This window comes from Oncorhynchus mykiss, chromosome 15, assembly GCF_013265735.2.
Source record: "Oncorhynchus mykiss isolate Arlee chromosome 15, USDA_OmykA_1.1, whole genome shotgun sequence".
Classification (NCBI taxonomy): domain Eukaryota; kingdom Metazoa; phylum Chordata; class Actinopteri; order Salmoniformes; family Salmonidae; genus Oncorhynchus; species Oncorhynchus mykiss.
Window position 1 is genome coordinate 44,943,710 of NC_048579.1, and position 25,336 is coordinate 44,969,045.

General features: G+C 43.3%; 1 protein-coding gene across 3 annotated transcripts in view; it reads left to right on the plus strand.

Moving 5' to 3' along the window:
* LOC110490129 (integrin alpha-X) overlaps positions 1-25,336 on the plus strand; it is a 55,911-nt gene that overhangs the window by 5,725 nt on the left and 24,850 nt on the right. For 2 of the 3 annotated variants that reach the window (XM_036944433.1, XM_036944434.1), the window contains 10 exons: positions 162-276; positions 482-612; positions 852-997; positions 3,210-3,363; positions 3,635-3,767; positions 4,024-4,097; positions 4,365-4,494; positions 11,441-11,589; positions 11,757-11,906; positions 13,661-13,861. In XM_036944433.1, coding sequence (XP_036800328.1) covers positions 162-276; positions 482-612; positions 852-997; positions 3,210-3,363; positions 3,635-3,767; positions 4,024-4,097; positions 4,365-4,494; positions 11,441-11,589; positions 11,757-11,906; positions 13,661-13,861 — 1,383 coding nt within the window. Of the gene's footprint in view, positions 1-161; positions 277-481; positions 613-851; positions 1,037-3,209; positions 3,364-3,634; positions 3,768-4,023; positions 4,098-4,364; positions 4,495-11,440; positions 11,590-11,756; positions 11,907-13,660; positions 13,862-25,336 lie in introns of those variants that run through there. The other variant, XM_036944435.1, reaches the window with a different exon arrangement.

Here is a 25,336-nt window from a genome sequence, read left to right on the forward strand (position 1 = left end):
GACCTATGACCTGACACATGAACTGAGTAATGCTAATTCACTCACTTGATTCGCCATGTGGTTGCTTCCACTGATCTCTATGTATTCTTTGTTTGGGTTCAGCCATTCCTGAGATGACATTGTTGTAAAGTCTCCTCTCTCTCTCCATTTCACTGAGCTAGGTGTGTGGACCACGTCAGATCCATGGCTGTGATACTCTAAACTACCTCCAAGGACTTTGTGTTGAGCTGGGGCCACAGCTTACGGTCTCACAAACACTGAAGCCTGCCTTTCAAGGTTATACTATTTGTTTTAGAGGATGACGTGGTCTGTATTCAATTGAGTAAATTATCAATGTCTACTTCAGGTTTTGTGATAACTGTAACTGACATCAAAAACTAACATGTTTGCATTACACAGGACAAGATGTTTCTTTCTGTGAAAGTGCTTTATGTATCCAATCAATCAACCAACCAATCAATCAATCAGTTCTGTGCTGCAGAGTGCCGTGAGTTTGGCTTGGATGCAGTGATTCTGTTTGACGGATCTCAGAGTATCATAACCAGAGACTTTGTCACCATGATCGACTTCATCAAAAACATTATTCGGATGTTCACTGCCCCCCGTGCACAGGTGGGTGTATGGGCCTTCTCTGTGCCCATCTCTGTCCACTCTGTCACGCAGAACTACTGATTATACCACCCTCTTTCTTATTGGTATCTATTGACTCTGTTCCAATATCCACACTAGTATGGCCATTTATAGTAGAATGCATGGCCAATACACTAGCTTTGTTCTAAATAGTATGCTAGTATGGACTCTTTGGACATTGGTCTCAATGGGAACCATAATTGTGTGTCCACTCCTCCCAGGTGGCAGTTGCTCAGTATTCAACAGACACCAGTGCTGTCTTCCACTTTGAGGACTTTGTGTCTGACCCTAACCCTGACAACCTGATGCGATCCGTGGACCATTTCCAGGAGGCGACATACACCCCATCAGCCATCCGCTATGTTCTGTGAGTGACATACACCCCATCAGCCATCCGCTATGTTCTGTGAGTGACATACAACCCATCAGCCATCCAACTATGTTCTGTCAGTGTCATTCACCCCATCAGCCATCTGCTATGTTCTGTGAGTGTCATTCACCCCATCAGCCATCCAACTATGTTCTGTCAGTGTCATTCACCCCATCAGCCATCTGCTATGTTCTGTGAGTGTCATACACCCCATCATATGAACGATTAATAAAACTGTAGTATCCCATTTGTATGTACAGTGCCTTGCGAAAGTATTCGGCCCCCTTGAACTTTGCAACCTTTTGCCACATTTCAGGCTTCAAACATAAAGATATAAAACTGTATTTTTTTGTGAAGAATCAACAACAAGTGGGACACAATCATGAAGTGGAACGACATTTATTGGATATTTCAAACTTTTTTAACAAATCAAAAACTGGAAAATTGGGCGTGCAAAATTATTCAGCCCCTTTACTTTCAGGGCAGCAAACTCTCTCCAGAAGTTCAGTGAGGATCTCTGAATGATCCAATGTTGACCTAAATGACTAATGATGATAAATACAATCCACCTGTGTGTAATCAAGTCTCCGTATAAATGCACCTGCACTGTGATAGTCTCAGAGGTCCGTTAAAAGCGCAGAGAGCATCATGAAGAACAAGGAACACACCAGGCAGGTCCGAGATACTGTTGTGAAGAAGTTTAAAGCCGGATTTGGATACAAAAAGATTTCCCAAGCTTTAAACATCCCAAGGAGCACTGTGCAAGCGATAATATTGAAATGGAAGGAGTATCAGACCACTGCAAATCTACCAAGACCTGGCCGTCCCTCTAAACTTTCAGCTGATACAAGGAGAAGACTGATCAGAGGTGCAGCCAAGAGGCCCATGATCACTCTGGATGAACTGCAGAGATCTACAGCTGAGGTGGGAGACTCTGTCCATAGGACAACAATCAGTCGTATATTGCACAAATCTGGCCTTTATGGAAGAGTGGCAAGAAGAAAGCCATTTCTTAAAGATATCCATAAAAAGTGTCATTTAAAGTTTGCCACAAGCCACCTGGGAGACACACCAAACATGTGGAAGAAGGTGCTCTGGTCAGATGAAACCAAAATTGAACTTTTTGGCAACAATGCAAAACGTTATGTTTGACGTAAAAGCAACACAGCTGAACACACCATCCCCACTGTCAAACATGGTGGTGGCAGCATCATGGTTTGGGCCTGCTTTTCTTCAGCAGGGACAGGGAAGATGGTTAAAATTGATGGGAAGATGGATGGAGCCAAATACAGGACCATTCTGGAAGAAAACCTGATGGAGTCTGCAAAAGACCTGAGACTGGGACGGAGATTTGTCTTCCAACAAGACAATGATCCAAAACATAAAGCAAAATCTACAATGGAATGGTTCAAAAATAAACATATCCAGGTGTTAGAATGGCCAAGTCAAAGTCCAGACCTGAATCCAATCGAGAATCTGTGGAAAGAACTGAAAACTGCTGTTCACAAATGCTCTCCATCCAACCTCACTGAGCTCGAGCTGTTTTGCAAGGAGGAATGGGAAAACATTTCAGTCTCGATGTGCAAAACTGATAGAGACATACCCCAAGCGACTTACAGCTGTAATCGCAGCAAAAGGTGGCGCTACAAAGTATTAACTTAAGGGGGCTGAATAATTTTGCACGCCCAATTTTTCAGTTTTTGATTTGTTAAAAAAGTTTGAAATATCCAATAAATGTCGTTCCACTTCATGATTGTGTCCCACTTGTTGTTGATTCTTCACAAAAAAATACAGTTTTATATCTTTATGTTTGAAGCCTGAAATGTGGCAAAAGGTCGCAAAGTTCAAGGGGGCCGAATACTTTCGCAAGGCACTGTATTTATCCTGAAATTTAACTATGCAAATCAATTAAGAACACATTCTTATTTACAGTAACGTCCTACCAAAAGGAGGAGCAGTCGTTGGGAAAGTCAATCAATAATCAATCCGGTTTATTGCAAGTTGCAACAGGGAGACACTACCAGCACAAAAGCAGAGTAATGTCTAACGGGCCTCTTTGAGACAGGCCTTTTATATTTGTGCTGCTCACGATGGCCAGGAGGGTCACTACTTGAATCAGTCTACTCTAAAGTACTCTAAAAGTCCCCATCTCACTCCCCTCCCTCTTCTACACTGTCTCTACTCTGTCATGTTCTGTCCCCGTCCTCAGAGAAGAGATGATGACAGAAGAACGGGGGATGAGGAAACATTCCAGGAAGCTGTTGGTTGTGATAACAGATGGCAAATCTAACGACCCTAAAGAGACCTTTAACTCTGTCATACCATTGGCCGAGATGAAGGACGTCATCAGATTTGCCATTGGGGTGATTTCATTAATCTTTTACTTGTGAGCTGCATACAAAATGTCACCCTATTCCCTATATAGTGCACTACTTTTGACTAGAGCCCATAGGGTCAAAAGTCATTCACTGTGTAGCGAATACGGTGTTCCTCTGATCTCTCTTTATTCTAGGATTTGTCTCTGGCACTTCTGTTAAGATGATATGGCTGTTAAGTGTTAGATGGCACTTAAAATTAAGAGCAATCTCTCTTTTTTGCTCTCTCCCCCCTCCCCCTCTCTCTTCCCCCTCCCAGGTTGGGAAGCAATTCTCTAGACAAGAGCTTGAGCAGATTGCGTCTTTCCCAAACTTTGTATTTGAGACCAACAGTTTTGATGCTCTGAATTCCATTCAGAATGAGCTTAGGGAGAAGATCTTTGCAATTGAAGGTACAAAAGGATTGGGATTTTTTTTTAAAAACACAACCTATCCATTGAAATAATAACTACAGTAGTTACTATATCTGAATTTAAACATTGAATAAGGAATGTGTACCTTTTACATGTACACCTAATTTGGAAGTTTGTAATATGTGAATTCTAACAGTGGAAATAGAACAGCAGATAATCACAATTTGAAAATGCTTTGTGTCTAGGAAACTGGTATGTTGGTTTGTTGATTATTCTCTTTGTTTTGCATGTTCAGGAACTAACTCCACCAACTCCAGTTCATTTGAACAGGAACTGTCCCAGGGAGGCTTTAGTACCACTCTCTCTGGGGTTAGTGACTGCTCTCTGTCTAGAAAGTGTCTACTGAAGGCCAATCTTATTGTTATTGATTATTCCAGAATATCCTTTCACTGTTAATGTCATGTTTAACCAATGTAATGCTTCCCATTTCAGCAGGGTCTGGAGAGTTCTTGCTTAAAAGAGCATTTGCACTTACTTCCATTAAATATTTATATCACTTTACATCACATTACAGTTTAAAAGTAAAGTATGGTTAAGTAAAGTAACACATTAAGTACTTTTCTCTCTCCTGTGAAGGGTGTGTCTCTGTTTGGGGCAGTAGGGTCATACTCATGGTCTGGGGGCATTGTGGAGGCAGCCAGAGGGGTGAATGCCACGTTCATCAATGCCTCTGCACTGGAGACAGACATGCAGAACTCCTATCTGGGTGAGAATGAAGAACTAAGGGAAATACACTACTCAAGCTTTTACAAAGACATCACCAATTACAGTATACCAATATCACCAATTATAAAGTCTAAATAATACCGCCACTTAGACAACAGATAATCGTGAGAGGAGTGTATGCCTTTATTGTCAAAAAAGACATGCAGAACTATGCCCACAGAACTATGTACTGTATGTATACAATCTCCCACCACTACTGAGCAAAAGAGCAGTGTAAGGAGAAGCATGTGGTGAGGAGACATGAGGTAGCATTCACTACAAATATGTCATGTCAGCAACTTATTATACAGATATACTGGAGATTTTTAGAAACTGACACCAGATAGAGAACCTACTAATGTATCACCACTCAAAATGATTGCTCATAACTCATCTCAAGTTTGTGTTGGTGTGGGACAGAGACATTTGTTTTTATGAAACTAATGTGTACCACTATTTCCATAGGCACTTTTTTCATGTTCTGTTCAGTGTTGGTTCTGGATGGTTTGTGAATAGCTCTGTCAGTGGAGATTATAGAATGATAGCCTGTTTATGTGGTGCCTATTGTAACTGTTCACAGGTGTGGGCACAGTGCTCTACTGTACTCTTTACTCACCTCTGATTATGTTGCCCAAAGTGACAGCAATCAGATCAGAACGTTTGCAGATGATATTACCAACATAGGGCTTATCACTAGCAGTGACGAGACAGCATATAGACAAGAAGTGTCTAACAAGGTGGTGCAGTGAAACAACCTTGAGCTAAATGCAAAGAAAATTATTATGGATTTCAAGAAGCTGGGGGACTGTTTTAACCATCTCGTCCAATATGACGTGGAGCTGGGGGACTGTTTTAACCATCTCGTCCAATATGACGTGGAGCTGGGGGACTGTTTTAACCATCTCGTCCAATATGACGTGGGGCTGGGGGACTGTTTTAACCATCTCGTCCAATATGACGTGGGGCTGGGGGACTGTTTTAACCATCTCGTCCAATATGACGGGGAGCTAGGGGACTGTTTTAACCATCTCGTCCAATATGACGGGGAGCTGGGGGACTGTTTTAACCATCTCGTCCAATATGACGTGGGGCTGGGGGACTGTTTTAACCATCTCGTCCAATATGACGTGGGGCTGGGGGACTGATTTAACCATCTCGTCCAATATGACGTGGGGCTGGGGGACTGTTTTAACCATCTCGTCCAATATGACGTGGAGCTGGGGGACTGTTTTAACCATCTCGTCCAATATGACGTGGGGCTGGGGGACTGTTTTAACCATCTCGTCCAATATGACGTGGGGCTGGGGGACTGTTTTAACCATCTCGTCCAATATGACGTGGGGCTGGGGGACTGTTTTAACCATCTCGTCCAATATGACGTGGAGCTGGGGGACTGTTTTAACCATCTCGTCCAATATGACGTGGGCTGGGGGACTGTTTTAACCATCTCGTCCAATATGACGGGGAGCTGGGGGACTGTTTTAACCATCTCGTCCAATATGACGTGGGGCTGGGGGACTGTTTTAACCATCTCGTCCAATATGACGTGGGGCTGGGGGACTGTTTTAACCATCTCGTCCAATATGACGTGGGGCTGGGGGACTGTTTTAACCATCTCGTCCAATATGACGTGGGGCTGGGGGACTGTTTTAACCATCTCGTCCAATATGACGTGGGGCTGGGGGACTGTTTTAACCATCTCGTCCAATATGACGTGGGGCTGGGGGACTGTTTTAACCATCTCGTCCAATATGACGTGGGGCTGGGGGACTGTTTTAACCATCTCGTCCAATATGACGTGGGGCTGGGGGACTGTTTTAACCATCTCGTCCAATATGACGGGGAGCTGGGGGACTGTTTTAACCATCTCGTCCAATATGACGTGGGGCTGGGGGACTGTTTTAACCATCTCGTCCAATATGACGTGGGGCTGGGGGACTGTTTTAACCATCTCGTCCAATATGACGTGGAGCTGGGGGACTGTTTTAACCATCTCGTCCAATATGATGTGGGGCTGGGGGACTGTTTTAACCATCTCGTCCAATATGACGTGGGGCTGGGGGACTGTTTTAACCATCTCGTCCAATATGACGGGGAGCTGGGGGACTGTTTTAACCATCTCGTCCAATATGACGTGGGGCTGGGGGACTGTTTTAACCATCTCGTCCAATATGACGTGGGGCTGGGGGACTGTTTTAACCATCTCGTCCAATATGACGTGGGGCTGGGGGACTGTTTTAACCATCTCGTCCAATATGACGTGGGGCTGGGGGACTGTTTTAACCATCTCGTCCAATATGACGTGGGGCTGGGGGACTGTTTTAACCATCTCGTCCAATATGACGTGGGGCTGGGGGACTGTTTTAACCATCTCGTCCAATATGACGTGGGGCTGGGGGACTGTTTTAACCATCTCGTCCAATATGACGTGGGGCTGGGGGACTGTTTTAACCATCTCGTCCAATATGACGTGGGGCTGGGGGACTGTTTTAACCATCTCGTCCAATATGACGGGGAGCTGGGGGACTGTTTTAACCATCTCGTCCAATATGACGTGGGGCTGGGGGACTGTTTTAACCATCTCGTCCAATATGACGTGGGGCTGGGGGACTGTTTTAACCATCTCGTCCAATATGACGTGGAGCTGGGGGACTGTTTTAACCATCTCGTCCAATATGATGTGGGGCTGGGGGACTGTTTTAACCATCTCGTCCAATATGACGTGAGACTGGGGGACTGTTTTAACCATCTCGTCCAATATGACGTGGAGCTGATGGACTGTTTTAACCATCTCGTCCAATATGACGTGGGGTTGGGGGACTGTTTTAACCATCTCGTCCAATATGACGTGGGGCTGGGGGACTGTTTTAACCATCTCGTCCAATATGACGGGGAGCTGGGGGACTGTTTTAACCATCTCGTCCAATATGACGTGGGGCTGGGGGACTGTTTTAACCATCTCGTCCAATATGACGTGGGGCTGGGGGACTGTTTTAACCATCTCGTCCAATATGACGTGGGGCTGGGGGACTGTTTTAACCATCTCGTCCAATATGATGTGGGGCTGGGGGACTGTTTTAACCATCTCGTCCAAGCTTTGTGGGCACTATGGTGTTGAACGCTGAGCTGTAGTCAATGAACAGCATTCTCACATACGTGTTCCTTTTGTCCGGGTGGGAAAGGGCAGTGTGGAGTGTGATTGAGATTACGTCATCTGTTGGGGCGGTATGCGAATTGGAGTGGGTCTAGGGTGTCTGGGAGGATGCTGTTGATGTGAGCCATGACAAGCCTTTCAAAGCACTTTATGGCTACCAACCTGAGTGCTACGGGTTGGTAGTCATTTGGGCAGGTTACCTTCGCTTCCTTCGCACAGGGACTATGGTGGTCTGTTTGAAACATGTAGGTATTAGACTCAGTCAGGGAGAGGTTGAAAATGTCAGTGAAGGCACTTGCCAGTTGGTCCGCGGAATGCATCCTGGGAATCGATCTGGCCCCGCGGCTTTGTGAATGTTGACCTGTTTAAAGGTCTTGTTCACATTGGCTATTGAAAGCGTTATCACACAGTCAACCGAACAGCTGGTGCTGTCGTGCATGCTTCAGTGTTGCTTGCCTCAAAGCGAGCATAAAATGTAGCTCATCTGGTAGCATTAAGTTCACGTCACTGGGCAGCTCGTGTCTGGGTTTCCCTTTGTAGTCCGTAATAGTTTGAGCCCTGCCACAACCAACGAACGTCAGAGCCGGTGTAGTAAGATTCAATCTTAATCCTGTATTGACTCTTTGCTTGTTTGATGGTTCATCTGAGGTCATAGCGGGATTTCTTATCGGCGTCTGGATTAGTGTCCTGCTCCTTGAAAGCGGCAGCTCTAGCCTTTTAGCTCGATGGATGTTGCCTGTAATCCATGGCTTCTGGTTGGGATATGTACGTACGGTCACTGGGATGATGTTGTCAATGCACTTATTGATGAAGCCAATGACCGAGGATGTTATACTCCTCAATGCCATTGGATGAATCCCGGAACATATTCCAGTCTGTGCTAGCAAAACAGTCCTGTAGTGTAGCATCCGTGCCATCTGAACACTTCCGTATTGACCGAGTCACTGGTGCATCCTGCTTTAGTTTTTGCTTGGAATCAGGAGGATATAATTATGGTTAGATTTGCCAAATGGAGGGTGGGGGGGAGCTTTGTATGCATCTGTGTGTGTGGAGAAAAGGTGGTCTAGAGTTTTTCTTCCCCTCTGGTTGCATGTGTAATGCTGGTAGAAATTTGTTAAAACTGATTTAAGTTTGCCTGCATTAAAGTCCCTGGCCACTAGGAGCACTGCTTCTGGGTGAGTATTTTCATGTTTTCTTATGGCCTTATAGAGTTGGTTTAGTGCGGTCTTAGGGCCAGCATTGGTCTGTGGTGGTAAATAGACGGCTACGAATAATATAGATGAGAACTCTCTTGGTAGATAGTGTGGTCTACAGCTTATCATAAGGTACTCTACCTCAGGCGAGCAATACCTCAAGACCTATTTCATATTAGACATTGTGCACCAGCTGTTATTGACAAAAGACACACACCCCCACCGCTCATCTTACCAGACGTCGCTTCTCTGTTCTGCCGGTGCATTGAAAATCCCTCCAGCTCTATATTGTCCGTGTCGTTCAGCCACGACTCTGTGAAACAGAGGATATTACAGTTCTTAATGTTCAGTTGTTAGGATAATCGTAATCGTAGGGCACCTCAAAAAAATGTCCAATGATTGCATGTTAGCAAGTAGAATTGATGGAAATGGTGTTTACTCACTCGCCTACGGAGTCTCAAAAGGCAGCCTGATCTTCGTCGTCTTTTCCTCCGTCTTTTCTTCACGCAAATGACAGGGATCTGGGCCTGTTCTCGAGAGAGCAGAATATCTTTCTCGTCAGACTCGTTAAAGGAAATAGCTTCTTCCAGTCCGTGGTGAGTGATCCCAGTTTTGATGTCCAGAAGTTATTTTGGGTCATAAGAGACGGTAGCAGCAACATTATGTACACAATAAGTAAAACAAATAATAATTACAAAGCAACAAAACAAAGGAAATAGCACAATTGATTACAGGCATGTAAAATGTCAGCCATCCTCTTCGGCGCCATTTTATCAGTTACCAACTGGGCAGAGGTACAAGAGCATCAACACCTCCACGACCAGTTTCAAGAACGGCTTATATCCCAGTGCGATAAACCATGCAACCTGAGCTGTTTATCATACTTTTAGCACATATAACTGAACTGTTTTTGTTTTATGATTGTTCTTTTTCTGATCCTTTACTGCCTGTGTGTAATGTACTGTCTTACGTGAGGGAGCTCCAACAAAGAATGAAAATGTACGGTGCATTCAGAAAGTATTAAGACCCCTTGACTTTTTCCACATTTTGTTAAATTTCAGCCTCATTCTAAAATGGATTAAATAATTTCCCCCCATCCATCTACACACGATACCCCATAATGACGTTTTTTCTAATGTATTAAAAATATAAAACTTACATTTACATAAGTATTCAGACCTTTTTCACAGTACTTTGTTGAAGCACCTTTGGTAGCGATTACAACAGAGTCTTCTTGGGAATGACGCTGCAAGGTTGGCACACCTGTATTTGGGGAGTTTCTCCAATTCCACTCTGTAGATTTGTCAGGTTGGATGAGGAGCGTTGCTTCACAGCTATTATCAGATCTCTCCAGAGATGTTCTATCGGGTTCATGTCCGGGCTCTGGCTGGGCCACTCAAGGACATTCAGAGACTTGTCCCGAAGCCACTAATGCGTTGTCTTGGCTGTGTGCTTAGGGTCGTTGTCCTGTTAGACTGGGGTAAAGGTTCACTTTCCATCCTGAGTGCTCTGGAGCAGGTTTTCATCAAGGATCTCTCTGTACTTTGCTCCATTCATTTTTGCCTCGATCCTGACTAGTTGCCAAGTCCCTGCCGCTGAAGAACATCCCCACAGCATGATGCTGCCACCACCATGCTTCACCGTAGGGATGGTGCCAGGTTTCCTCCAGGCGTGACACTTGCCATTCAGGCCAAAGAGTTCAATCTTGGTTTCATCAGACGAGAATCTTGTTTCTCATGGTCTGAGTCTTTAGGTGCCTTTTGTCATATTCCAAGCGGGCTGTCATGTGCCTTTTACTAAGGAGTGGCTTCCGTCTGGCCACTCTACCATAAAGGCCTAATTGGTGGAGTGCTGCAGAGATGGTTGTCTTTCTGGAAGGTTGTCCCATCTCCACAGAGGAACTCTAGAGCTCTGTCAGTGACTATTGGGTTCTTGGTCACCTCAATGACCAAGGCCCTTCTCCCCCGATTACTGGCTAGGTGGCCAGCTCTAGGAAGCGTCTTGGTGGTTCTAAACTTGTTTAATTTAAGAATGATGGAGGCCACTGTGTTCTTGGGGACCTTCAATGCTGTAGACATTCATTGGTACACTTCCCCAGATCTGTGCCTTGACACAATGTTGTCTCTGAGCTCTACGGACAATTCCTTCAACCTCCTGGCTTGGTTTTTGCTCTGACATGCAATGTCAACTGTCAGACCTTATATCGACAGGTGTGTGCCTTTCCAAATCATGTCCAATCAATTAAATTTATCACAGGTGGACTCCAATCAAGTTGTGGAAACATCTCAAGGATGATCAATGGAAACAGGATACACCTGAGCTCATTTTTGAGTCTCACAGCAAAGGGTCTGAGTACTTTTAAATTTGTTATACATTTGCAAACATTTCTAAAAACCTGTTTTCACTTCATCATTATGGGGTATTGTGTGTATTGATTGAGGAAAAAGTTATTAAATCCATTTTAGAATAAGGGTGTAATGTAACAAAGTGTGGGAAAAGTCAGGGGTTTTGAACACTTTCCGATGGCATTACTTGAAATACCTGCAAATGGCAAATCAACTTCTTAAACCTGAACTCAAATGCCGCATGTGTCTGTACAGGCTATTCAGTGGCAGTGGCAGAGACAGTGAATGGCAGTATATATTTTGCTGGAGCTCCCAGGTTCAACCACACTGGGATGGTCCTGGTCTTCCAGAGGGATCCTCTCCAACAGGAGTGGACTGTCACCCACAGGATACCTGGGTCTCAGGTGAGAAAGAGACCAGAGAGGCACCCTATGCCCTATTGACCAGAGCCTATGGGGAAATCAGAAGACACTGAGAAGGCAACCAGAATGCAAATTTGTCATTATCATGTTGCTCTTTACCTAATAATGTTTCCCTCCACTGTTTCTCTCTTTTCTCTCTCTCTCCCTAGCTTGGTTCCTACTTCGGGGCAGAGCTGTGTGTGTTAGAGATCCATGCTGGGCCAGGGGAGGGCCGTGCTGAGCTGCTGGTTATTGGGGCTCCATGGTATCACGCCCAGGGTGTTGGGGGAGAGGTCCACGTCTGTACCCTGGAGACTGGAGTAAGAGTGGCTACATAACACCCCATACATACACGAAGGGCGGAATTAAATAGAACACTGTATTGCATATCTATGTTTTGGTCAATATCATACTAAACCAACCAATTCAGTAGTAGATTAATTGAAATAATTCATAAACTGAAAATGTGCATTATCAATTCATAACTGGTTATGATTCAAGTTGACTACTTTTGTCTGAATGACTCCAACCAACACTGCTGTGTTCATATACAGCTTACAAAAGATTCAAATACTACAGAATTTGAGACACAAATTTCAAACTGACGCAGACCACATTCCACAATTGCCGTTACTGCTTCCTGTGTGTGTGTGTGCACGGCACATGTGTAATTGTTGCTTCATGCACACATGAAATACTTGAAGATGCCGTGCAATCGGAAAGTATTCAGAAAGTACCCTTTCACTTTTTTCCATTTTTTAAAAACGTTACAGCCTAAAAGACAGAACCTTTGCTGTGAGACTTGAAATTGAGCTCAGGTGCATCCTGTTTCCATTGATCATCCTTGATGTTTCTATAACTTGGAGTCCACCTATGGTAAATTGAATTGATTGGACATGATTTGGAAAGGTACACACCTGTCTATATAAAAAGGTCCCACAGTTGACAGTGCATGTCAGAGCAAAATCCAAGCCAGGAGGTTGAAGGAATTTCCCATAGAGCTCTGAGAAAGGATTGTGTCGAGGCACAGACCAGGGGATGGGTACCAAAACGTTTCTGCAGCATTGAAGGTCCCCAAGAACACAGTGGCCTCCATCATTCTTAAATGGAAAAAAGTTTAGAACCACCAAGACTCTTCCTAGAGCTAGCTGCCTGGCCAAACTGAGCAAATCGGGGGAGAAGGGCCTTGGTCAGGGAGGTGACCAAGAACCCGATGGTCATTGACCGAGTTCCTTTGTGGAGATGGGAGAACCTTCTGAAGGACAATCATCTCTGCAGCACTTCACAAAGTGCTGACTAGTCACGATCGAGAGAAAGATGAACGGAGCAAAGTACAGAGAGATCCTTGATGAAAACCTGTTTCAGAGCGCTCACGACCTCAGAAGTTTCACCTTCCAACAGGACAACGACCCGAAGCACACAGCTAAGACAAATCAGGACTGGCTTCGAGAGTGGCCCAGCTAGACTTGAACCCGAACAAACATCTCTGGACAGACCTGAAAATAGCTGTGCAGCGGTGCTCCCCATCCAATCCAAGCTTGTAGCGAGCGCTATACCCAAGAAGACTCGAAGCTGTCATCGCTGCAAAAAAGGTGCTTCAACGAAGTACTCAGTAAAGGGTCTTTAAATACTTATGTAAATGTGATATTTCCGCTTTTTAAAAAATACATCTGCCTAGATTTCTAAAAAACTATTTTAGTTTTGTCATTAGGGGTATTGTGTGTAGATTGATGAGGGAATTTAAGAAAAAATCTATTTTAGAATAAGGCTGTAACGTAACAAAATGTGGGAAAAGTCAATACTTTCTGAATGCACTGTATATCAGTTCCTTGTCATTTCTATTATCATGAGTCATTTCACTCTGTATTTTTGGTCATAGTTAGTTCGACTTCGAGAAACTGTATCAAATTGTGTTATACCCGCTCAGCCACCCTACTGCTGCCAATTCAATCATTTTGGGCCGTTTTTATTGTGTAAGCCGTACCACTGGATTACTGTTATTGATCACCCATCCTACCTCCTTCGTTTGCTGGAGTGCGGATGCCTACCTGAATTCGATTTGATTCCATTCTAGGCACCCAACTGCTCCCTCACCCTGCATGGAGTCCAGGGGAACGTCCATGGTCAGTTTGGGACGTCTCTGTCCCCCTGTCCAGACCTGAATGGGGACGGGTTGCCGGAGCTGGCTGTAGGAGCCCCACTGGAGGACAGAGGACATGGGAGTGTTTACATCTTCCTGGGACGCCCTTGGGGCATCCAGGCCAAATACAGTCAGGTCAGTACTAAATAGACAGCCCTCTTGTTTCTGTCTAAATTTTCTGAAATAAGCTGAAAGCTTGTATGTATTTTGTAAATTGTTTTTTGTCTCAAACTGACTTTTATTCTGTTATATTATTCTGTTCTAAGCACTGCATAACACAGAGACAATTGCAACCATTGATGGCCACTAGGTTATCACCAGCTGATCTCTCGTTATACCAGCAATACACTCTAAAATCACCTGCACAGCTGATCTCAATTGCAACCACTATAGGTCACTAATTGATTGAGGCGGCAGGTATCCTAGTGGTTAGAGCGTTGAACTAGTAACCGAAAGGTTGCAAGATCGAATCCCCAAGCAAACAAGGTAAATATCTGTCATTCTGCCCCTGAACAAGGCAGTTAACCCACTGTTCCTAGGCCATCATTGAAAATAAGAATTTGTTCTTAACTGACTTGCATAGTTAATTAAATAAAAAAAGATCACTATCTGATCAAACTTTGAGTCTACATATGGTAATAAAATACAAGGAAACCATGTTGTATTTGATACCATTCCACTCCAGCCATTACCACGAGCCTATCCTCCCCAATTAAGGTGCCACCAACCGCCTGTGCTGTATAGAGTGGGGCAAAAAAGTATTTAGTCAGCCAGCAATTGTGCAAGATCTCCCACTTAAAAAGATGAGGCCTGTAATTTTCATCATGGGTACACTTCAACTATGACAGACAAAATGAGAAAAAAAATCCAGAAAATCACATTGTAGGATTTTTACTGAATTTATTTGCAAATGATGGTGGAAAATAAGTATTTAAGAGCAGTTGGAGGCCACGGAAGGAGAGTTGTATGGCATTGAAGCTCGTCTGGAGGTTAGTTAACACAGTGTCCAAAGAGGGGCCAGAAGTATACAGAATGGTGTCGTCTGCGTAGAGGTGTACCAGAGAATCACCAGCAGCAAGAGCATCATCATTGATGTATACAGAGAATAGTCGGCCCAAGGATTGAACCCTGTGGCACCCCCATAAAGACTGCCAGAGGTCCGGACAACAGGCCCTTCGATTTGACACACTGAACTCTATCAGATAAGTAGTTGGTGAACCAGGCGAGGCAATCATTTGAGAAACCAAGGCTGTCGAGTCTGCCAATAAGAATGTGGTGATTGACAGAGTCGAATGCCTTGGCCAGGTCGATGAATACGGCTGCACAGTAATGTCTCTTATCGATGGCGGTTATGTCGTTTAGGACCTTAAGCGTGGCTGAGGTGCATCCATGACCAGCTCTGAAACCAGATTGCATAGCGGAGAAGGTACGGTGGGATTCGAAATGGTCGGTAATCTGTTTGTCAACTTGGCTTTCGAAGACCTTAGAAAGGCAGGGTAGGATAGATATAGGTCTGTAGCAGTTTGGGTGTAGAGTGTCACCCCCTTTGAAAAGGGGAATGACCGCGGCAGCTTTCCAATCTTTGGGAATCTCAGACGATATGAAAGAGAGGTTGAACAGGCTAGTAATCGGGGCTGCATCAATTTCGGCAGATCATTTTAGAAAGAGAGGGTCCAGATTGTCTAGCCCGGCTGATTTGTAGGAGTCCAAATTTTGCAGCTCTTTTAGAACATCAGCTATTTGGATTTGGGTAAAGGAGAAATGGTGGGGGCTTTGGCGGGTTGCTGTGGAGGGTGCTGGGCAGTTGACCGGGGTAGGGGTAGCCACGTGGAAACCATGGCCAGCCGTAGAGAAATGCTTTTTGAAATTGAATTTTATAAATCAGTGTATACCAGTGTTTAAGCCTACGCAAGGTCAATGACGACCAGCCAACAGCGCTGTAGAGATCACAATGATGTGTTAGACGTTTCTGATTTGTAATGAACCTGAGGGCTGCATGATACACTGAATCAAGTGCTCTCAGGGTAGTGGCTGAGGCCTGCATATATATAACATCACTAAAATCTAAAACCAACAGTAATGTACATCGTACCAGCTCCTTCCTGGCCTCAAAAGAAAAACAAGCCTTATGAAAGTTGAAAGAAAGAAAGTTGAAGTTAATAAAATCCTATTTTCATCTTGAGCTTCCTTATCAAGTCTACAGGCACAGTGAAGCTCAGCTTATCATCAACCCACACACTTTAACTTGCTCTATAGTATGTCCAGCCAATGTAGCAATGACATGATTTGTAACATGCCTGGCATTTGAAAATACCATGCATTTTGTTTTACCTGAATTTAGAATCAGCTTTGAATCGTACAGATTCTGTTGTATGATGTTAAATGCTCTTTGGGAATTTTCAAAAGCTAAAGATAAACTACTACCACTTGAATAAAGAACAGTATCATCTGCATAAAAATGAACATCCTGTCACGCCTTGACCTTAGTTCGTTTTTTTATGTCTCTATTTTTGTTTGGTCGGGGCGTCAGCATTCTGTTGTTTTTCTATGTGTTTGGCCTGGTATGGTTCCCACTCAGAGGCAGCTGTCTATCGTTGTCTCTGATTGAGAACCATACTTAGGTAGCATTTTCCCACCTGGTGTTTGTGGGTAGTTTCCCGTTTTGTGTTTTCACCTTTTAAGATGTTTCGATTTTTATTTCTTACATTCACTTTGTTATTTTGTATTTTCGTATTCTGTGATAATAAATAATCATAGACACTTACCAAGCTGCGTTTTGGTCCGATCCTTCCTACTCCTCATCCGATGAAGACGAAGATCGTTACATCCGCTGTTTCAATAAGACCCCCAATGTTGTTGATATGCAAAATGAACAACAGTGGGCCCAAAATAGAACCTTGCGGAACATCTGAGCACACCTCTATGGACTCAAGATTTACAACCATCCGCCATTACACAGTGTGCGATTTGATAGGTAATTTATAAACTAATCTAGAGCATGACCAGTAATTCCACAACATTTGAACCTTTGCACTAACACAGCATGGTCCACGGTGTCAAAAGCCTTCGACAAATCAATAAAAACAGACGCACAATGTAACTTCTTATTAAGAGCACAGAGCACATTTAAAACCTTCAATGTTGCTGAAACAGTACTGTGGCCAGACCTAAAACCTGATTGCATTCCATTTAAGATGTTGTTTTCTTGGAAGTAGGTCTTTAGCTGCCTACTAAGGGCTCCAGTATCTTTGACAGTACAGGCAATAGCACAGTGATCACTTATGTCATTTGCAAAAATATCAGAAGCATTAAAACGATGAGGAGTATTGGTTAAGATCAAATCAATCAGAGGATTTCAGAGGATATTTTATATTCAACCTAGTTACACTGTTGACAATCTGAGTGAGATTGTAGGTATTGCACAGAATTTTAAGTTGATCAGAGCTAGATGTTAGCCAGTCCTGATTCAGATCACCCATCAGGACAAACTCAGAATTGACATTCTGTGATAACAATTTGAAAATACAATCCAGAGAGCCAACAGTAGCAGATGGAGGTCTATAACAACAAGATACAACAATATTTAAAGATGAGCCAAGGTTTAGGTTCAAAGACAGATATTCAAATTGCTTAGGTTTAGAAACAGAAGTCAGAACGACCACCGAGAACTTGTCTTTTACATATACAGCAACACCCTTAGATGTACGATCTGTACGAAAAACATTGTTACCATTTATGACTATTTTTGTCTGTAATAGGTTTTTTTAAGCCAGGTTTTAGAAAGCATAAGTACATCAGGGTCGGCAGTTTTTATCCTTATATTCATAAAACCAAAGTTGGGGCGGAAGACTTCTTACATTCATATGCAAAAACTTCAGGCCACTCTGACTACTTAATTCGGCAGGGGTACGAATGTCAGGACCTGGATTAGACTGGACATTTCCAGACAAAAGAAGCAGCAAGATAACGGCAAGTCTAGATCGAGGGTTACAACATTTGGAGTTACAGACAGCACTTGGACGAGAATCCATAGTCACCAGAGTCTTTAACGCCACATATTTAAGGAGATGTGTAAAGTCCAGAGACATGGTTAAGTACCAAGAGAACAGTCCTGACATGTAAGCGCAAGAGTCCGATTTCTCCCATATTGTTCGGGAGAAATGTGCATAGTTCTCATGTGCATTTCCGGAGCAAGCGTGGGGTTTCTCACAATACTCGAGGGAGACACAATCATATTTTGTCATTCACAGTGCAACGGGCTCTAAATGTATCGCCAACATTGTAAAAGCCAAGGGTAGACACCAGCAAAATGAACAACAGCATCATGTTTGTTAAAACAGTCACTAATCAAATATTTAAACCGCTGATCAAAAAAAAAGTCAGCGATGTATGCGTATGATGTAAACGAGCAAAGGTCCGGGGAGAGAGAGAGAAAGTGGCGAGGGCACCCAAGCTACTAACAGCAGCAGTCAAACACCCAAGCTAACTTGCTACTTCCAGACATATAAGTGAGAGAGAACAGCTCACTGAGCATTACTCGCCCTAGCAGAGCTGGTTAGGTTGTTATGTTATCCAAAGTGTTGGTGACCAACTGTGCTGTCAGATTGTCCGTTCGTAAATTCAGAGCTTTTCGCTTTCAGAGCGCACACCGGACCCTCTGGCCGGACCCTCTGGCTGACAACGGCCATATTCAACAGGTGTTGGGTGTTCGTAAATCATCAGTTATTCTGCACTCTCTGGCAAGAGTGCTCTGCAATCAGATTAGATGTAGATGGCCAGACTGAATTTACTGAATTGCAGAGCCTTTTGTTAAGATATGTAGCTAGCTACGTAAACAATTAACCATAATCACCACTCATGACGTTACTACCCTGCATGAATCTGCAGGTAGCTAACCAACCAGGTTCAATGTTAGCTAGCTAACATTAGGCTATAGGTAGCTAAGCAAATAGCTTTGAGATACGAATAATAAGGTCATACATGTAACGTTAGCTAGCAAGCCAACTAGCTAAACAATGAACCATAATCACAACTCATGATGTTACTACCCTGCATGCATCTGCAGGTAGCTAGCTAACCTTGAACCTGGTTGGTTAGCTAACAGCAGTTTTAATACACAATATATTTTAAAAAGAGCAGTGTTAGTTAGGATTACCTAGACGTACTGACCAGCTCAAATAGACAGAAGCGTGCTATATGGCAGACCATTCCGAACTCATCTCTCGGCATGTCCAGCCCACTCATTATCTCAGCCAATCATGGCTAGCGGGAGGGTTGCAGGCTTTTTCTTTGGATAAGCCAACTAGGCTCGTAATTTAACAATTGTATTCGTATTTACAGATGGCATACAAGTTTGTTATTAAGGCACATGAAAGTTCATGTTCAAGAAGGAGAGTTTACGTTCAAACGGCTCTCCTGTGAGGTAGTGACCCGCGACATACGCCTAGTTTCCTGAAACGGGTCACAAATCTGGTTCAAAGGCACATGATTGCTGCGTACAATAGCGATAGGATCAGCAGAGGCATCGAGGGCAGTAAGAGGGACATAAATTAGGTTGCTTACATTGTGTCTACCAATGCCCCTGGTATAAGGTACATTAGATCCCATCCTCCTTATAAAACGTGTTTTGCTTTCAAAAGGTATCGAAATTGTCAACAAAAGTTACACCCATTAAGCTGCAATAATCACGTAGCCAGTTGTGAAGAAAACGAATCCTGCTAAACCGTTCAATGCCACGATTCAGAGAGGGCACAAGGCTAGATAAGATGGGTCTTTTGTTATTGTCTGGCAGAGAGTTAATCAGCACTTTGAAATCCAGTTTAACCTCTTACCGCTTCCCCCCTACTTTGTGCAATTTCCACCTGAAGACATACCCAAATCCAACAGCCTGTAGCTCAAGCACAGAACCAAGGATATGCATATTCTTGGTACCATTTGACAGAAAACACTCTGAAGTTTGTGTATATGTGAATTGAATGTCGGAGAATATAACACAATAGATCTGGTTTAGATAAAACCATACGTTTTTTATTTTTATATCATCTTTAAAATGAACAAGATAAAACAAACATTCAGATAGGATGATGAAACCATTTCAGTGAAAAATATAAGAGGGCAACAGTACTTGTGCAAAGTTTCAGAATGATAACTTCCAAAATGAGTGTGCTACATGACATGAAGTCACCCAGGTGTCCCACACAAGTAGTCCAAATGTACCCAAGTGGCCAAATTGGTGAAGGTATACATTTTGAAACAAATAACTATAAACAAAATACCAAAATGGTATTCTAACACACCCCCCAAAGAAATTGAGAAACAATTGAAATAAAAAAAAGAGAGAAAAAAAATTATTAAAAAAAGATGGGAAAAAAATATATATATACATTTACAAAATAACATGGGTAACTATTTACACACTTTCAATATTTGGAAAACCCTCAGTCCTCTATCAAATCAATTTATATAGCCCCAGCCTAAAACACCAAACAGCAAGCAATGCAGGTGTAGAAGCACGGTGGCTAGGAAAAACTCCCATGAAAGGCAAAAACCTAGGAAGAAACCTAGAGAGGAACCAGGCTATGAGGGGTGGTCAGTCCTCTTCTGGCTGTGCCGGGTGGAGATCACAATGGTTGTAGAGGGTGCAACAGGACAGCACCTCGAGTAAAAATGAACAGTTTAGGGTTCCATAGGCAGAACAGTTGAAACTGGAACAGCGGCAAGGCCAGGTGGACTGGGGACAGCAAGGAGTCATCATGCCAGGTAGTCCTGATGCATGGTCCTAGGGCTCAGGTCCTCCGAGAGAGAGAAAGAGAGAGCATACTTAAATTCACACAGGACACCGGATAAGACTCCCATTCAGAGTCAGTGTCACTGTGAAAGAAAATGTGCAGTTAGAATAGTTTCACATATTAGCCCTGTATCAACAGGTATAATAAACAGATATATAGAAAGTTGAAGGTTGAATATATTATTACCGTAATTTCCGGACTATAAGCCGCTACTTTTTCCCCACGCTTTGAACCTTGCGGTTTATACAATGACGCGGCTAATTTATGGATTTTTCCCACTTTCACAAGATTCATGCCGCCAAAAAACTGAGCACAGTCACATAATGTGACATAAATCGAGCGCGCTCAAACTTCCCATCATTCTGATTACGGTAGTCATTTTGTCACCCTCATCATGGCAAAGACACTGAAAAATGCATATGATGCAGCTTTCAAGTTGAAGGCGATCGATCTGGCTGAAAAGGAAATAGAGCTGGTGACAGCGTGGAGCATTGTCAAAAAATCCACTATCATCAACGGGTTTCGAAAGGCTGGACTGCTGCGTGTTGAAGAGGGCAGCGATCCAACATCGGATGAAGCAATTCTGAGGCTATTCAACTCCGACACCGAAGGAGATGACTTCAGTGGTTTCAGTGCACAGGAGGAGGAAGATGGTGACCAATGACTTTCTTGGTAGGCTAATGTTTAATTTTTGTTACAAGCCGTGTTTCGTTAAAGCCTATTTAATTTTGTTACAAACCTTGTTTCGTTAATGCCTATTTATTTTTGTTACAAGCCGTGTTTCGTTTAAAGGCTGTGTACAGTTAATTTGTTTCAATGTACCGGTAGGCACCTGCGGCTTAGAGACATGTGCGGCTTATTTATGTACAAAATGCATATTTTTTAATAATTCAGTGGGTGCGGTTTATATTCAGGTGCGCTTAATAGTCCAGCAATTACGGTATAACCTGCTAGATCTACCGTCTCTTTTATATGACATTTCAGCTAGATCTACTGTCTCTATTATATTATGACAGACAAGCTAGATCTACTGTCTTTATTATATTACAACATTTTGGCCATTGATGTGGTCCTACCCTCTCCTCAACAGCCTCAAATAGGCTATTTCATGTGGGTTGGGGTGGGGCGGCAGACACACGCATCTCACATTTCATGACATTACATGTTTATATATTGCTTCTAAAAAAAATTTTTAAATCGCAAATAATATTTTGATTAATTTCAAACAAGGGCATTAGCATGATAAGAACTTACCAGTCCAAAACGATGTCCTCTCCCGTTCAAAAAATATTCCTCCACAATTGCTAAATGAAGCGTCATACAACAACCTGTCTCACCTTCCCAATCAATTTATTCTAAAATTGTGTGTACATCTGTATATCTAGACTTAGATTTAGCTTTCCCTGATATAGTCGCCATAATGATTGATATATAAACAGCTGAATCTGCGCGTTCACCAAACAATGCAGTGCGTAATATGCGTAGCTCCTTCCGGTATGAATCTTCAATAGCGAATGACTCACTTTACGCTGAAGCTTACTACATGGGTTGGTCTTGCAACACATAAACATGGCGTATTGCCGTTTAGCTCAGCTAATTGGCTATCTACCCAGCTAGATTTCAAGACGATCAGTGGTCATTGGGTTAAAAGGCAGTCAATCAACGAAACAGCGGGCAAATCATTGGTGCACAATGATGTCATGACTTGTTGTCTTCAAATCGATTTCTTTCAGTCAATACGTCCTGCGAAATGGCCCATCACGTTTGATTGTTTTACAAACAAACCAGTTGATTGCAGTGAAACCAAACAGGACTGGAAAAGTCACGTTCTGTGTGGGTTATTTACCTGGAATGTGTCATCGAAAATGGAATGAGACGGAATTCACGACACAAGCGGTTCACAAAATGTTTCGTGTTAGGCTATAAAAACTGATTTTATCAAACAAAATATCATTCATTGTGTAACACGAAGATCGTCAAAGGTAAACGATTTATTTTAATGCAGTTTGTGATTATATTATGCCTGTGCTGGTTAAAATATATTTTTTTTTATGGGGTTCTATGCTCAGATAATCGCATTGTATTCTTTCGCAGTAAATCCTTTTTCAAATCTGACAGCACAGTTGGATTAGCAAGATTCTAAGCTTTCGATACATGTGAGACACTTGTATTTTCATGAATGTTTAATATGACTATTTGTGTAGCGATCAACATATGTCGTGGAATTTCAGCCCGCTAGCAGGTTCCGTGCGAGGTTAAACTCTTCAGAGCTGCCCTTCATAATTTAATTGAAACCCACATGGACTACGATCGATAGAATCAATGTTCATATCCGGGTGAAGTACATTCGGGAGCAGCTTGGTAATATAATTTACTCGAGCTCCGGGATAGGACATTGTTTTTGCACCAGGAACAGTCACATTTCTTACCATGGAGCTGCCCAAAATCACGGCTGGCGAGAAAGATGAGGAAATCCGCCCACTCCCACGCTCCACAGGATTCGGAGAACCCTTTAAGGATGGGCGAGAGGCAGGATAACTTGAGCCCGTAGCTCCCGGCTCCTGGTGCAGGCCTCCGACAGATGGAGAAGGAAGGTTGCTGACGTCAACATCGAAATCGTAGGGGAAGGAGTAGGCACAGCGGTCGCAGACAGAAGTACCCCCAGCAACAAAGGTGCAGGAAGATCAGGCTACAGTGTGGCGAAACTATTCTTTGTTTGCATCCGCTCCAGGCCTCACGTTGGGAGTGTAGACTGCTTTGTGGGAGGCCACTGTCTTCGGCTTCCACGGCTCGTGACATACGACGATCATTGATTGCCATGCTCCTCTTGCTGTGCTCCTGCGACTCCGCTATCAGACGGGGGAGGAGAGGAGGAGATGGCTCCCCTAGAAAACAAACTCCAGGCAACACCGGCCAGTCGGGTGTGCTGATTAGTAATCCTGCACAGGTGTTTGGGTGAGCAGAGCTGTGATGCCTTCTTTGGCTGGTCTGATGCTAAAGGTAGTGCAGCCTTCCACAGTGCTGAACTGAGTGCTGCTGTCTATTGTGCTGCACCCAGTGCCGCTGTCCATGGTACTGAAGTGAGCGCACCTGTCTATTGTGCTGAGGTGGGTGGCTCTGTCCATGGTGCTGCACTCAGCCACACCTATGCCCAATGCCTCTCACGATGGCACACATGGGTATCAAGAACAAGATAAAAATGAATTGAAACGATTTCCCACATGGAAGCTTCTTGCCATTGTTGCTACCTATCTGGCCATCCCAAATCACAAAAAAACACAGGGCGTGTTCGAGCGGATCAATTTTGTCAAGTTTCCAATTCCAGGATTAGACTCCCAATTGTCCGACCTTCTTTGGTCACCGCCTTTCAAAGTGTGTTGCAATATGGGGATATAAATTGTTCTACTTGCGTCTACATGTCGACTGCATGAGCTTTACAAAAATCATGTCAGTTCCTGCAGTTACTCTTTACCAACTTCATTCTGCAGCCATCGCCTGCATTGTGGGAGGCTCTATCGTCAAGCAATCATTAGGTGGGGTTTTTACCAACCAAAGACATGACTTTAACAGGAACCAACTTTGCCTCAGTTAATATGATGGATATATATATACAAATTAATGTGATACTTGAGGGTCTGTCATTGATTGTAAAATGTACACACATTTTTTGTGAGTGTGTGAAATGACGGTTAGAGACATGTTCATTTGTACATTGTAAAGAAAACTTTTATAAATAATGGCAACACTGCCATGTTGATCTGAGCCTTGCTGTTGTAAAACCACACTAGTGTCTGACTTCTGGCTGTTACAGATGCACCTCCCCCGACTTCACTCCTCGGCTTTCGTTTACAGTTGGCTGCTTTCGCTTTACCACTTAAACCAGCCCACCGACTTCTGCCACATTGAAGCGTGTGCATCGTTTTCCTGACGTTATCAGCTCACCCGTTTATAAATCGACCGAAAACAGCACACTTTTCTAGTCAATAGTTTATACTCTCATCATTACAACATACTTTTGTTATCCAACGATTCAGAGAATCTCTGTCCTTAAAAAAAGTCAGCACACAAACGAGCTGAGTATCTGGATGTGTGTACAAAATCAAATTAATGTACAGTATAAATACAAATGACACTTATGCACACAGTAGAAACAGGTTAAGTTATAGAGTAGGCTACAAAACTCACCTCCGAATGGCATAACACATTCAAACAGGTCTGGACAGGGTTGATCTTTACGCACGAGTGTTTACACAGGCCAACGTTTTCTTTATAATGTTCACGTAAATAGTTTACACTCTCTAAAGAAACTGGCATGCAAAGCTATAGAGCTACAAAGGAGCATGCATGTAAAGCAAATACTGTAGAGGAAAAAAGTGTACATCTTAAAGTTGCCTAGTCATTCTTCGTATTGTACATTATTTTTTTATTTAACTAGGCAAGTCAGTTAATAACAGATTCTTATTTACAATGACGGCCTACCAAAAGGCCTTCTGGGGGGACGGGCTGGGATTAAAAATATAAATAACATAAACACACATCAAGACAAGAAAGACAACACAACACTACATAGAGATCTAAGACAACATAGCAAGGTAGCAACACATGACAACACAGCATGGTAGCATGGGGACCTTTAACAGAATGTGACTGGCAGAACGGGTGTTGTATGTGGAGGATGAGGGCTGCAGTAGATATCTCAGATAGGGGGGAGTGAGGCCTAAGCGGGTTTTATAAATAAGCATCAACCAGTGGGCCTTGCGACGGGTATACAGAGATGACCAGTTTACAGAGGAGTATAGAGTGCAGTGATGTGTTCTATAAG